The sequence below is a fragment of the Prinia subflava genome, chromosome 4 (genome assembly GCF_021018805.1).
Source record: "Prinia subflava isolate CZ2003 ecotype Zambia chromosome 4, Cam_Psub_1.2, whole genome shotgun sequence".
In the NCBI taxonomy this organism is placed as follows: Eukaryota; Metazoa; Chordata; class Aves; order Passeriformes; family Cisticolidae; genus Prinia; species Prinia subflava.
Window position 1 is genome coordinate 21040792 of NC_086250.1, and position 12833 is coordinate 21053624.

A 12833-nucleotide genomic window follows, 5' to 3' on the forward strand; every position below is an offset into this window, starting at 1 on the left:
CCAAATCATTCTATGATTTTAAGGTTTTATGATTGGCTACAGAAACGCTCTTCTGCTAAGATTGTCTGAACAGCAGCCAGGAGGCTCATCACAACTCTGCATTTAAGCCATGTCAATCAAATATGGTTCTTTCCTGCCACCAGATTCTTTTCTCCCGGATTTAGGCCAGAGAGATCTCAGAATAATTGTATAGTGACACACAAGGCCTCACAGCTAACCTAGAGGCCTACTACACTTTTGAAAGCCACTACAGCCCTCTACAAACACCCTGGAAGAGTGAAATTTATCTTCCTCTATGCTCCTCCAAAATATTAGGAAATTCTTATTGCTCAGTTCTAGCTGTTCTTCTCTGTGTAACAAATAATACAGCTCGAAGTTTCCTACCCACCCACTGAGAAAAAAAAAAGCGCCACTGGCTTTCTGTACACTTCTGCTTTAAGCAGAGGTCTTGTTGGGAGATGTGTTCTTGGCCATGTCAGCTGCCAAGCAGGACCCCAGCCACTCATCAGGCAGGGAGGAGCTGGCAGGCAGGAGGGCCAAGCAGGCAAGGATCTGAACATGCTCAGGTCTGCAGCCTTCAGTGCAGCTTTCTCTTGACTTCTGTTCAACACTTGCAGTAACTCCTGCAGCTCACTGTCATAACCAATTAAGAGTACTCATAACAAAAACCAGAAAACATTCCTGAGAAATCACAGTTGAGCTGAAAGGGACAGTAAAGTCACCACCTTTCTCACCTCCACATAGCAGGGCTTGTTAGAAGACCTTCATTTTGTCTAGGGCCAAAGTCACCATCTGGCTGCTCAGAGCTACAGTTTCAGACTTGATAGAAAACGTGGATCTTCAATCTGCTAAAACCAAATTTAGATTCATCTCATTGAATACGACAAAGTATTCAGAAGTCTCATTTTCTGATGAAGCACTGAGATCTCCACAATATTTTTTCACCCTTCAGAAGTCCACGTTCCCAGATAAATTCACTCACACCCTTTGCAGCATTTTGATCAAAGAAGCTTTGAAGAACTCGCGTCCCTCAGAAAAATTCTCTTACGATGAAGGTTTGCAACTGGCTCTGGATGACCTAAATTCTTTCAGCCACCAAGAGAGTCAGCCTCTCCTTGACTACACCACCTCATAAGTCAACTTAGTGTATTCACAGTCTGTCACCCATGCTCCTATGAAGGACACTCGGGGCAAGGAACTGTCCAAAGTTCTCACCACAGCCTTCAGTCACCATCTTCCTTATTCCTCTATCTCACCACACTACACTCGTTGCCACAGATTGGCTCCATCCCAGTCTAATGTGACTCCGAAAAAGTATTAACACCTCCCCAAACAAACTCATATGAAAGGGACTCCTAGAACTCCTTTTGCTCCCTTTCCCACTGCTTCAAGACAGAATGCTTCATCCTAGAACAGGGTGGAAACAGACCTGAGAAAGGATTTGCAAAGCAAACATAGCAACATTAAACAGCATCACACACAAAGAAAAGCAAAAGGGAAAGTTAAAGCAAACAAATCTGCATTAAATATTTGAGCACTAAGCAAAGCTCACACAGTACAGTATCTTATAGTCAACCAACAGTCAACGAATTGACAAATTCACTAATTTCACCAAATTAACATGTTGTTCCTCCCAAACTGCCTGATTCAGGCTGGAAGGATCCTTTTTAAGTTTAGACAGATTTAAAACTATGCCTGTTGAAACTGAAATCTTTTTCCTTGCTGCCCTATTTATCTCGACCACATTTTATAAGGGACAGGAAGGGACACATACTGAAAAAAAAAGCCTTTCATACTCCTGCTCTCTAATATTCCTCAGTACTTTGCATAATTGTTCAGTTTTGATAAACTCCTTTCATATGATGCCATAGGAAAAATGAGAAAACTACAAAGAACAACAAATCAAATTAATGGTTTCACTCTTCACAGAGGGTACACTAGACAAAAGAGGACTAGTACTATCTAAAAAATCCAAACTCTTCTCCAAGGCATTTCTAAATCAATCTTTTAAAGTAATTTAAAACAGGTTTTGCTATTAAGACTGGAGGGAGAGCATAGGCCTAGATAAAGCGCTTCAGTGAGACCTGATAGGTGAATGATGGTCTATGCACTGCATAGGTCAAACCCTGATTATCTACATCTTGGCTAATCAAAAGCAATTATCTGAAAGTCAAATATGCCCTCCAAGTCAGATAACTCACAGAGACCAGGACTTACATACAGCACACAGAAATCCTAAACTCCACAGGACCACAACTGCAGACACTATGAATTTTAAGCAGGATAACCGGAGGACAGTTCAGAGGGTTTTACTCAAGACTCCCAGCCTGAGGGCAGACTTCAGAAGCTAGAAAGATTACCCTTGCAATTGCTTGGACATTTTTGGTGTATCCATGCACCCTCAGATTACAGGCTACTTGGAGTGCAGTTCCAGTTAGGTATTTAGAGACTATTCATGGTTAAAATCTCCATTACAGGCAGAGCTGGTAGAGCCAGGCTGGTTACTTCCCATTGTAGGACCCAGTTCTCCTTTGCTAAAATTCCAAGATACCATTCAAATTGAAATTTTTTTCATGCTATCTATAATTGATTTTGGAGTTGGTGACTTCTTCTGTTATTTAAACCATAGCAATCCAACCTGAGAAAAACGTAGGGGGTATATTTTGTCTTGTTTATGATTAAGGAAGGAGGAAACCGCCACATACACTTTGAAAAGTATAAGAGAGCTACTTATTTAACAGAAAAATTTGCATTATAGGAATTTATATATAGCTACCAAGATCTGACCAACATTATAACAAAAGTATGGAAAATTACAGTGCCTGTCTAACATTTAATCAACCAGTAAAGCCATATGCAATGGTCAAAAAAGGCTAAAAGATAAAAAAGAAAGAAATAACAGTATGCAAAACCCACCAAAAAGGAAAGGACCAATCCATTCTTTATGGTCCTCAAAGAAAGAACAAATGGTGGCAACAAGCTTTATGTTAGATAATAGGAAAGACTTAGCAAAGCTCAGAAAGGCCAGCAGTGGCATTGTAAATGCTTTTAAGGCAGGTTACTCACCATCAGGAATGGTTTAGATATTGTTTATTACAACAGGAAACAGAGACGCTCTTAAGGGCAGCTGGCAGTGCTGCTTGCACCCCATTTTCTGTGATTTCATGCTCTCATTTGGAGATCATCCACAGCTTCACAGGGCATACTGTCCATGTCACATCTAGGTCTAGAGATCACTGACAGCAGGGAAATGATCCATCTCCCGTACTTTGCACCATCTCCTTTGCAGGGATGATGTAACATCAAGGAGCAGTTACCCACCTCAAATCCAAAAATACCAAGAAAAAATCCTGTACAGCAGGAGAAAACTAAATTGAGACAAGAAGCCTGAGCACTATCAGCACAGGCAGCTACAGGGAGCAAAGAGATAGAACAGACAAGTATCACTGCAATAGGAGCAGAAAAGGCAGACTAAATGAGGAATGAAGGGAGTGGGTGGAGAGATAAAAAAGCCTATGACAAGGAGATTGTAGTGAGGACAGGGAGGAAAAGAAGCAAAGAATAAGCAGGTCTAAAATTCAGCTGAGAAAGAACTGAAGTGATCATGGTAAACTAGTAGTCTGCCAAAACAGGAGGGCACATGACTGGAGAGGAACAGAGACTGGGAGAGTATGGGTATGGTATGGCTTGTATGGGACATGCTACTGACTAGGGATCATGGCGAGAGAGCGAGAGGAAGAAGCAGTATCCATCCACCCATCCATCCTCCAATGAAGGCAGAGGTGAGACAGGAGAGGTCACACAGGGAAGGAAGAGAGGGGGAAATGTGCATACTAGTGTACACCCCCAAAGCCTAAACCAGAGCCTAACAATGCAAAACATCACTGTTCCTCTGCTGTCAGCAAATATACAAAACCAACTGGCAAACACTGATCAAGCTGCCCTGCACAGAAAATGACAGCTAATTATATAGTCAGTCAAAATGGCAGAGGTCTGTGGGTTGTATCTGGGATGGTCAACTCTGCCACTGATAACTTTCGGGGGTCATCGTGGTGCCATATACACTGAAGCTGATGGGGACGGTTAGAGGGTTGTTTGGTTTTTCTTTTCTTTCTCATGGAAAAAAAATAGCATACAAACGTGATTAAAGAGTACCATAAATAGCCACAGAAATCAAGAGAACAAACAAACTTTCCTGACTTGCCCTGGTAATGCCCTGGAATTGAAATGCCTCTCCATTACCATCTTCATCACTCTCAATTCAGTTTAAGAATAAAATTGTTTAATGAACAGTTTTGCAAAGGAAAAAAAGAAGATTAGGTATTAAGCAAAGCATTGTTGAACAGCATTTGTCCCATTTTCTTTTATGCAGGGAAAATACACTATTTTTTTCAAAAGCTTCCAGTGGAGTATTAATTGCTCTGGCTTCTATGAACCCTACAAAACCAGCCTATACATGTCCTGCCCTCACTGGTCCCAGCACAGCCTCCAACAGCCCAGCAAAAAACCATCCTACACAGCAGAGGATCATAAGTGACTCTACAGGAGAATACTAAAATACTTTTGGTAGGAAAATTAACATTTCTCTACTCTGATTCCAGGGAACATGTCTGATAAAAAGAATACTGACTACATCCTTTAAAATAGTATTTGTGAGAAGACTGAGGCAAATTAACCATCTCCTCCCCTGGAACCCAGACCTCCAAAGAATGTCTGCTAGTGAAGTCTGCAGCTCTGCAGCTGGGACGTAAGCACATTAAGGAACTCATTGCAAAGGGCAGCCAATTGCACACACCATTTGCTGGAAATGGATCTAAAACAGGAACATGGAGCATTTTACCCGAAGCAGTCAGAACCAGAATCCATGTCTAAAAAACATCACACACAGAGACACCCATTGCAGACTCCTTTTGCACTGGTGTTAGATTTTTATAGTAGAAGGCTGGTCAATACTAATTAAATGCAATGGAACCATCATGAATTAATAACCTGGAGGGAAAGATGTTGCTGGTTTTAAGGGCCCCCCTCCTTTGCAACCTTGAACTTCTGTAATTTTTGGTAGTTCACTACAACCTCTTCACTGATCCAGATACTTCATAAATTATTAGTTCTTAAAATGCAGTTAAAACTGTATGTTAAATTTACACAGCCTTGGCAATCAAATATCACAGCAAACTTAGGCATCCTCATTTCTCAATTCCCGGGGATAACCACCTAGTCACCTGCAGAAGAAATGCACTAGGGAGCAGCGAGGTTATTTCTAGGACAGGGACTCAAGGAAATGGCAGTGCTGTATCAAGTTGCTTTTCTCCATCCTGCCTAAGAAATGTTGAATACAGCTTCTGCCATCCTGAGGCAGCTCTACAAGCACCTGCAATGGTTCACTTCTACTCCAATGCATCTCAAACTGCTCAGTACAGGAGGCAAATAGAAAAAGACTAAAAAACACCAGGTTCTGATAGACCCCAGTGATTTTAGGCCCTTAAGTGTACGCCTTTCTCAGCCAGCAGTTAAATCTCTAAGTATAACAACAGTTACAGACACAACCCATAGCCCCACCTCAAGCAACTATGTCCTAATATCAGGGAAAGTGAGATGCAGATTAATCTCTGCATTCCCAGGGGATAGTCTCCTGGAAAAGTGACCGGACAGGATTTCTTTCACACAAACCTCTGATGTCGACATGGTGCCTTGCAGCATTAAGGAGAAGTCCTATGACATAGAGTACAGGGGAATGAAAAGCTAGGGGACAGGTATAGGCACTGAAACAGATACCATGTAAACAAGCACCATTTCTTGAGCAGCAAAGAAAGGGGAGGAGTGGAAATCTATGGACAGAGAAGAAAACAATTCCCTTCAGACAGCTCGCAAGTTTGCAAGATAACACCAAAACAAGCAATAAGCAGAAAGGACAACTGGACTGAAAGAAAAGGGACATGCAATCCTCAAAGCAGGAAAAAGGGACAGGGAAATAATGGTAGTTCCTAAGACAAGTTCAAGACAAGAGGGCCTTCTACCACACACAGAAAAAGCTTTTCTTTCTTAATTCTTTCTTTTAAGGGAGTAGGGGAATCCTGCAGCACCCAGCTTGCCTAGAGGGGAACAGAACCTAAAGCAGCCGTACAGGGTCAGAGCTGTAGGGAGGCTGTTCTGGGACTCAGACTCCCTTGCAGACAGTTCAAACAAAGGAGTCTCCTGTAATGGGATGCATTGTACATTTTTAGCTAGCACAAGGTGGCTGTCCTGACAGGGTTCCCTATCTCCTGTCTGCCTCCTCCAACTACACACCCCTGCATGATCCCAACATGGAACACAAAGATCTGTTTTACCATACCATTACTGTAATGGGAGGTAGAGAAAAGGAAAGGGAATGAGGCAGAGGAACGAAAAGGAGACAGAGATGACAGAGTCTTTAATGAGTCAGCCACTGCTCTGATTTAAATAAGATCTCCATTTAAGGAGCACTGCAATTGTTGGGTTTTCTTAATTTAAAAAAACAAATCACTGACTGAGCAAGCAACTTTTGGCTGCACAAGTTGTCTCACAGCTACACACACGCTCTGGGAGGGAAAGGGTTATAGAAGGGGGAAGGGAAAGGGAAGAAAACCTCTGGAAAAAATGAGACTGCTTGCTGGTTCATTTTAACAAGGACATAAATTAGTCTCAAAGCCACAAACGCCATCACCTCCCTGAGCCCTGGGCAGAGTGTAGCAAGTCAAACACGTGCCAAGATAAACGGCACTGGCTGGAGTCTCCAAGGGGTGCTGGGGGGGACAAGAGGGGCCATGCTGGGAGGCTGGGCAGCAAAGATGCTTCAAATAGTGCCACAAAATGGAGACTGGTGATCCTGCAGCTGCACAAAAGCAGACCTTCTGATGTTTCTGCTTACACCCACATCAAAAGCTGGGAACTCAAGACAGATAAAGAAGGAAAATGGGGTGCTGAGGTCAGGAAATAGCAGTTCTCCAAGGTCTGGCTTTAATTACCACAAGCAGCCCTTCCTCCTCCTCCTATCTTGGAAGAAGGCCCGCCAGTGGGCAGCAGCCCAGGTGAAAGGTTCCATTTCTGAGAGCAGTGAGAGCAGGGAGGGGAGCAGACAATGGCGGGGGGCTGGGGGGGGGGATTCATTACAAAGGCACACGCACACGCACACACGCACACTCAGCACTGCCGGCTGCCACATGGGCTGCGGGGGACTCCTTAAGGAGGCAGCAGCTCCCTCCCCGCTCTCTGAGATGCTCGACACCTTCCCCCTCTCCCAGCCCTGATGGGAAACAGATTTGGAGGAAAACGCCAGCAAGGCACTGGGCTGTCCAAGAAAGGGAGGGCTTTGTGCTCCACACAAGCCAGCAACCTCACCATGCACCACACAGAGAAAAAGCCTTTTAGCATATAATTCCCATCCACAGAAGACTCCCTCTTTTATCTGCAATTAGTACATAATGTACTGGGCCTCTTTTAACACTCATTTTCACTGATTTAGGATTAAGGGGGATAAGGCTAAGGTACTTTCTGTTAATGAATCTGAGCTCTTACTCTCATTAGCAGTTTTTGTTTCCTCTTTTTCAAGCATGTTTCTACCTTCCCGCATCTCCCATTTCTTTCCATCGTTGTTTGTAGTCTTGTCACTCCACACACTCATATTAATTCTGTTCTATCAGCTTGTCATGCCTGCACAGAAGCTCATCTCCAAGAAAGACAGCAAGCTTGCTCCCTACAATACAAGAGAACTCAGACCAGGTAGGCAATGTTTTCTAGAGACTGAACTAAACAGAGCAAGACTGTAACAATGCTGAATTCATTCAGTGGCAATTACCAGCTTAACATACCAAAAATATTTACTTTTCATAAATGAAACAGAGCCTCAAGGAAGTAAGTTCAGAGGTTTAAGTAATGGCACTCCACTGCTTCAAACAACACTGCAGAATAATGTGGCTAGGGATATTGTCTTGCATGTGCCACACTCCTTCAGCTCCACACTTGGCCAAACCTGCAGTGAAGTACTGCTAAGGACCAGCCTATCAGCCAAATGATTCCCTGAGAGAAGGCAGCACTGTGCTGGAGATGAATTCACCCATGCTGTCTTCTCAACTCTGTGTACAAGAGCTATCCATCGTTCATCTGGATACCCAACTGACACACAGTCCGAGTTCTCCTCTCCCACTGTTTCTTTAATATGCATCTTCTCCAGCATCTTAGCAAGTAAATACACAATGCAAATCCTGAAAACCTATACTAAATAGTACGTCCTCTGACGACAATCATAATTCAAGGTCAAACAATACAATAATGCATAATCTTGATACCTCCTTCCCCACATCAATAAATTAAGAGTTTCTGTAGAAGACAGATTTCCCTGGAGCCTCTTAGGATACCCTCCCCAGTTTCAGCCAGTGCTCCAGTAGAATCCTGTCCTTCCCAGCTCTGCACATCCCCAAGCCAACAGGCTCATGGTGCTTGGTCCCAGGCGCGCACAATATACACACACTTGGTCCTTGTGACCCAGGCACCTTTCTGCACTGCACAGACACGGGGTCCGAGCGTGACAGCTGTGGCTGAGAGCACATTGCAACACAAGGCCATGCAGAACAACTCTCCAAAATGTGCACATGTCAACCTGCAGCTTAGGGGCACACACCTCTGTCTGACCAGGCACACTCTGAGCACACAGCAAAACACAAATGGACCCTGACTGCGGAGACACAGCTTTCCAGCATCACTCGCAAAACTAAATATAGGCACAGAAAGCCTCACGAGATTTCTGCAGAGCTCTTCTGTCTCCAAACAGAAAGCCTTGGTCCAGATAAAAAGGAATCTGTAATGGAAGGGCCTAAACAGCAGAAGGTGGGGCTTGGGAACCCGGGAAGATACCTTCTGAGTGGACAGAGACATATTTTTCAGCCACTGACAATCAATGCAAGATGTAAGAGAGGGAAAGGGTCAAAGTGGATGTCACTTCTCACAGCAGATTCATTCTGAGTTAGGCACCAGGGAAAGAGCTGCCCCTTGCAGTGGGACATGCAGGATCTCAGCAGCAGCTAGTGAAGGGGGCTTCAGCCAGAGCTAAGGAAAGCCCAAAAGGCAGTATGCATCTACTCTATAGACCTGCAAAGCTTTACAAAAAAAGAGCACTTGTGAAACCCAGATTTGAAGAAAAGTTCCTTCTGAGAGTCCTTTCCTCTACTCCCTTTGGGAATATCCCCCCCAAAGGTTATCAGCTCTGCAAGGCACTGCAGGGACATTATATAATGCCTAACTCCAAAGCATTCCAGGTCCACGATGCTGCTCTCCTACTCCTCCCTCCCTCTGCCCGCTCCCTCCGGTGGCGAGTTGCATATGCCATGGCGGGGGGAAAAAAAAAATTGAAAATCCAAAAGCATACAGTAGCCTTAAAAGGCGAGCACTGTCCGACGAAAACCCCTTGCGGTGGATGCGCGATGGCCCCGGCAGCTGGGCGCGCTCCTCAGGAAACGTCAGCCGCTTTCCCCCGGGAAAACACGGGCAGCCCCACGCCTACAGCTACCTACAAGGGCTTCCCGGCCCCGGCGTGACCGCCAGCCGGATGGAGAAGCGGCGAGGAAGACGTCCACCCTCGGGATCGGCCGTTCAAAAGCGGGTTTAGCCTAACTCGAAGCAGGGGCAACCCGTGCCCCTCGTGCAGCGCTCACTCGAGGTTGCTCCGGGCAGGAGGACCGCAGGAACCCCTTCCCCAAAGCTCGCAACGCGGGTGCCCGGCGCGGCGGGGCTCCCTCCCGCACCGCTCCCCACCGCGCCGGGCGCCCCGCTCCCTGCCCAGACAAAGCCGGGCGGGCAGCCGCCAGAGCCCGGCCAGCCCGCCACCCTTACCTGAGTTACCATTTTCTTTTTCTCCATAAACCAAAATGGGGGAGGCCGGCCGCACGGGAGAGGGAAAATAAAATTTAAAAAAAATAGAAAAAAATAAAACGAAATAAAAAAGCAGCAGCCCCGTGGAGGCGGCGGCGGCGGCGAGTGCCTGCGCTGCGCTGCCTCGCCAGCGCGGTGCTCCCCGAGCCCTTTTTCCTCTCTTTCTTCTCCCGTGTTCCTCCCCTTCTTCCCCCTCCCTCCCCCCTGCTGCCCCCCCCGCCCCCCCCGGCTCAGCCAGATGGCTGCGGGAAGCGCCGCCCCGAATGCCGAAGGTAATTAATGCGAGCCGGGGCCGCCCCCGCCGCGCCCGGCCTCGCCCCGCCCGGCTGGGCTGGGCACGGCCCGGCCACCCCCCGCCCCAGCGAGGCGCTCCCTCGGCTGCCCGCCGGGACTCCCCACTGCTCCCCGGGAACCAGGAGGCTCGGCAAAGGCGCAAACGCGAGTTGGAAACAAAAGCGAAGGTGGCCCCGTGCAGCGCCGGTCCCGACGGCAGAACTTCACGGCCAGCCAGAGCTCCTCCGTACCTACCATTCCCAGCGCCCCGGTCCTCCCCGTCTGGACCTCAGCAAGCGGGAGAGAGCATCACCCGGCTGGAGGATGCCGGAGAGATAGCTGTCAGTTTTGCACAGACCTCCCTCCTGCCACAAAAGGAAGAACGCGTGGGATACACGGTGTGTTGGCTGAACCGGAAGCAGTATCCGTGCCAGGATCTGCATTTCTATCATCATAAAACCTGGAGACCGCTGGACTCCTTCCCAGCTCGCCTTTTTCCTTCCCATTTATCTTCAGCAAGCATCTGGCCCTGAGCACCTGAGCACGCCACGGTCGACAGCATCTGTTCTCTCAGCAACACTGCTACCCCATTTGCTAGACAGGATCTGAGATGCTCTGATTGATTTTTCCCAACATTGCACCCATGGAAACCCATGGACACTGCTGAGCGCAGGTCTGCCAGTCCCACGGTTAGACAGGAAGACTCTACTGATGCTTCAGTGCTCGTGACATGGAGATAAAACCAGTTCAGGCAAGTTGTGCTTCTCATGTATCTCTTCTTGACACCTAGTACTCAAGAGACTCCCCAAGCTTTAGCAGCAGAGAACCCAAATTACAGCACAGTAACACCTTGCATCCCCACATGTTATTTGCATGAATGTGCCCAGTTATAATTTACATTAAAAAAAACCCCAAACAAACAAGCCCAGTGGTTTTGCTTCATGGTCTTCTGCTACAGCATTGCTCTCCAGGCAGCCCGTGATGACCCACTAGGCTTTTTAGTTTCCCAATTTCACTGACTGCAAACTGACCTCTGGCTCCCACCCTTCTTCCTTTCCTTCCCTTGCCCTTTCTCTCCTCATTCAGCAAGCCAGCAGAAACACATGTCACAAGCCAGTCCCTCCTCTGTTGTGAGAAGCAGGAGACCAAGACACCAGAAGCCCTTACATGCCACCAGTGCATGGAGGCAGAAAGCCATGGGCCAGCCGCCCAACACAACCAAACCGTGGTGCGGGATCCTCTGGGAGGGAGCCAGCCTCCATGGCTGCAGCCCACAGGCGTCTGAGTCAGAGTCCACGTTTTTCTGTGTTATCTCATCCCCTCTGGTAACTTGCAAGTTACAATACTACATATTTAAAAGCAATTTTGCAAAACCAGGGAAAGTAGCGGATTTTCTTTTTCCCCCCGTATTACAAACCTGAGATTCTGGAGCACAGTTCTAGGTCAAGTGTAAATTCCATATAAAAGCAGCAAAAAACACAGTGACCTCCTTAAACCTTTGACATGACAAAGCACCAGGTTTCAGCATTGTACATCTCATTCATCAGACCTCTGCAAATCACTCAGGATAATCTCCTTATTCTCTACACTTAAGTACTTTAACTGTTGTGTTCACTCAGTCTTGTCTGTGCCATGAAGTAGAATCTTCTTGTCCCAGATCCAGGGCTGTGGCACAGACCTTCTGGACATCATTTCACTACTGATAACCAAAATAACACTGTTTCTGCTCCATTTTGGCCTTCACCTGAGGAACCTCCAGAAATACATGCCATCAGAAAGAGTCTTCTAAGGAAAATGAGGTGCCTAGCCATGCACTGAACCTTCCCTTGTACTGCCTCCCACCACCCAGGTGGTACATCTGTTTGCTCATGTGCCAGCAAAGTGGGAATTCCCTTCAGTGTGATCTACTGCTGGTCTCCCTCTTTCATCTCCATTGTGGGCCAGAAAGCATCTCCTCCCCCATGCTTGGATTATATCCACCTTTGCTTCTGTTGAGCAAGAGAAAAGACCCAATTTTTGGTGGATGTGCTCAGGTAACAAGAAATGCAAGACTACAAGAGTTCCCACTGCTGCAAAGCCAGCTGAAATGAACATCTGATACAGAGTTTCAAAAGCTTAAAACATACCATGCAAAACATGACCTGACCTGGTAATACTTGAGATCTTTGTTGTCTCTGGTTCTACTGGAGTCGAGGAGCAACATGTATTAATGAACAAGGCCCACAAAAAATTGGTGAATCTGTGCAACTCATCTTTTCTCACTGAGGGATGGGGGTTCAGATGTTGTGTCATGGCCACACAGAATAATTTGGTGGACCTCCACTTAGCTTCTCCTACATGAGAATCATGGAACCACTCCTGAATTTACCATCACAGTTTGCCACCCTCTACTAAGCAACACTAAAACCCAAACCGCAGATCTTGCTGCTAAAAAGAACAGAGAAGCACCAGCAGAGCTGAAGGCTGGAAGCCTGAAGATCACATAGCTCAGAGCCACGAGATCACCCCTTCCTACTTACTGCATTTATTCAGAAAGCAATGTATTCAGAACAGCTTTAGATGATAATACTTAAGAGTTCTTACAATTTCTCATGCATCACAGGCACATATGGATCAAAACTTTGTTAGTGTGCTGTAGAAGTAGAGTTTTGAAATAACGATAGGCAAATTTAACC

The 12833-nt window shown here is 46.4% G+C and overlaps 1 protein-coding gene across 13 annotated transcripts in view; it reads right to left on the minus strand.

Moving 5' to 3' along the window:
• The window catches only part of RBFOX2 (RNA binding fox-1 homolog 2), a 170516-nt gene that overhangs the window by 76300 nt on the left and 81383 nt on the right, over nt 1-12833 (minus strand). The window contains exon 1 of one of the 13 annotated variants that reach the window (XM_063395794.1): nt 10414-11080. The exons of 11 other annotated variants lie outside the window; for them this stretch is intronic. In XM_063395794.1, coding sequence (XP_063251864.1) covers nt 10414-10416 — 3 coding nt within the window. In that variant the 5' untranslated portion in view covers nt 10417-11080. Of the gene's footprint in view, nt 1-9846; nt 10077-10413; nt 11081-12833 lie in introns of those variants that run through there. One more of the 13 variants, XM_063395792.1, reaches the window with a different exon arrangement.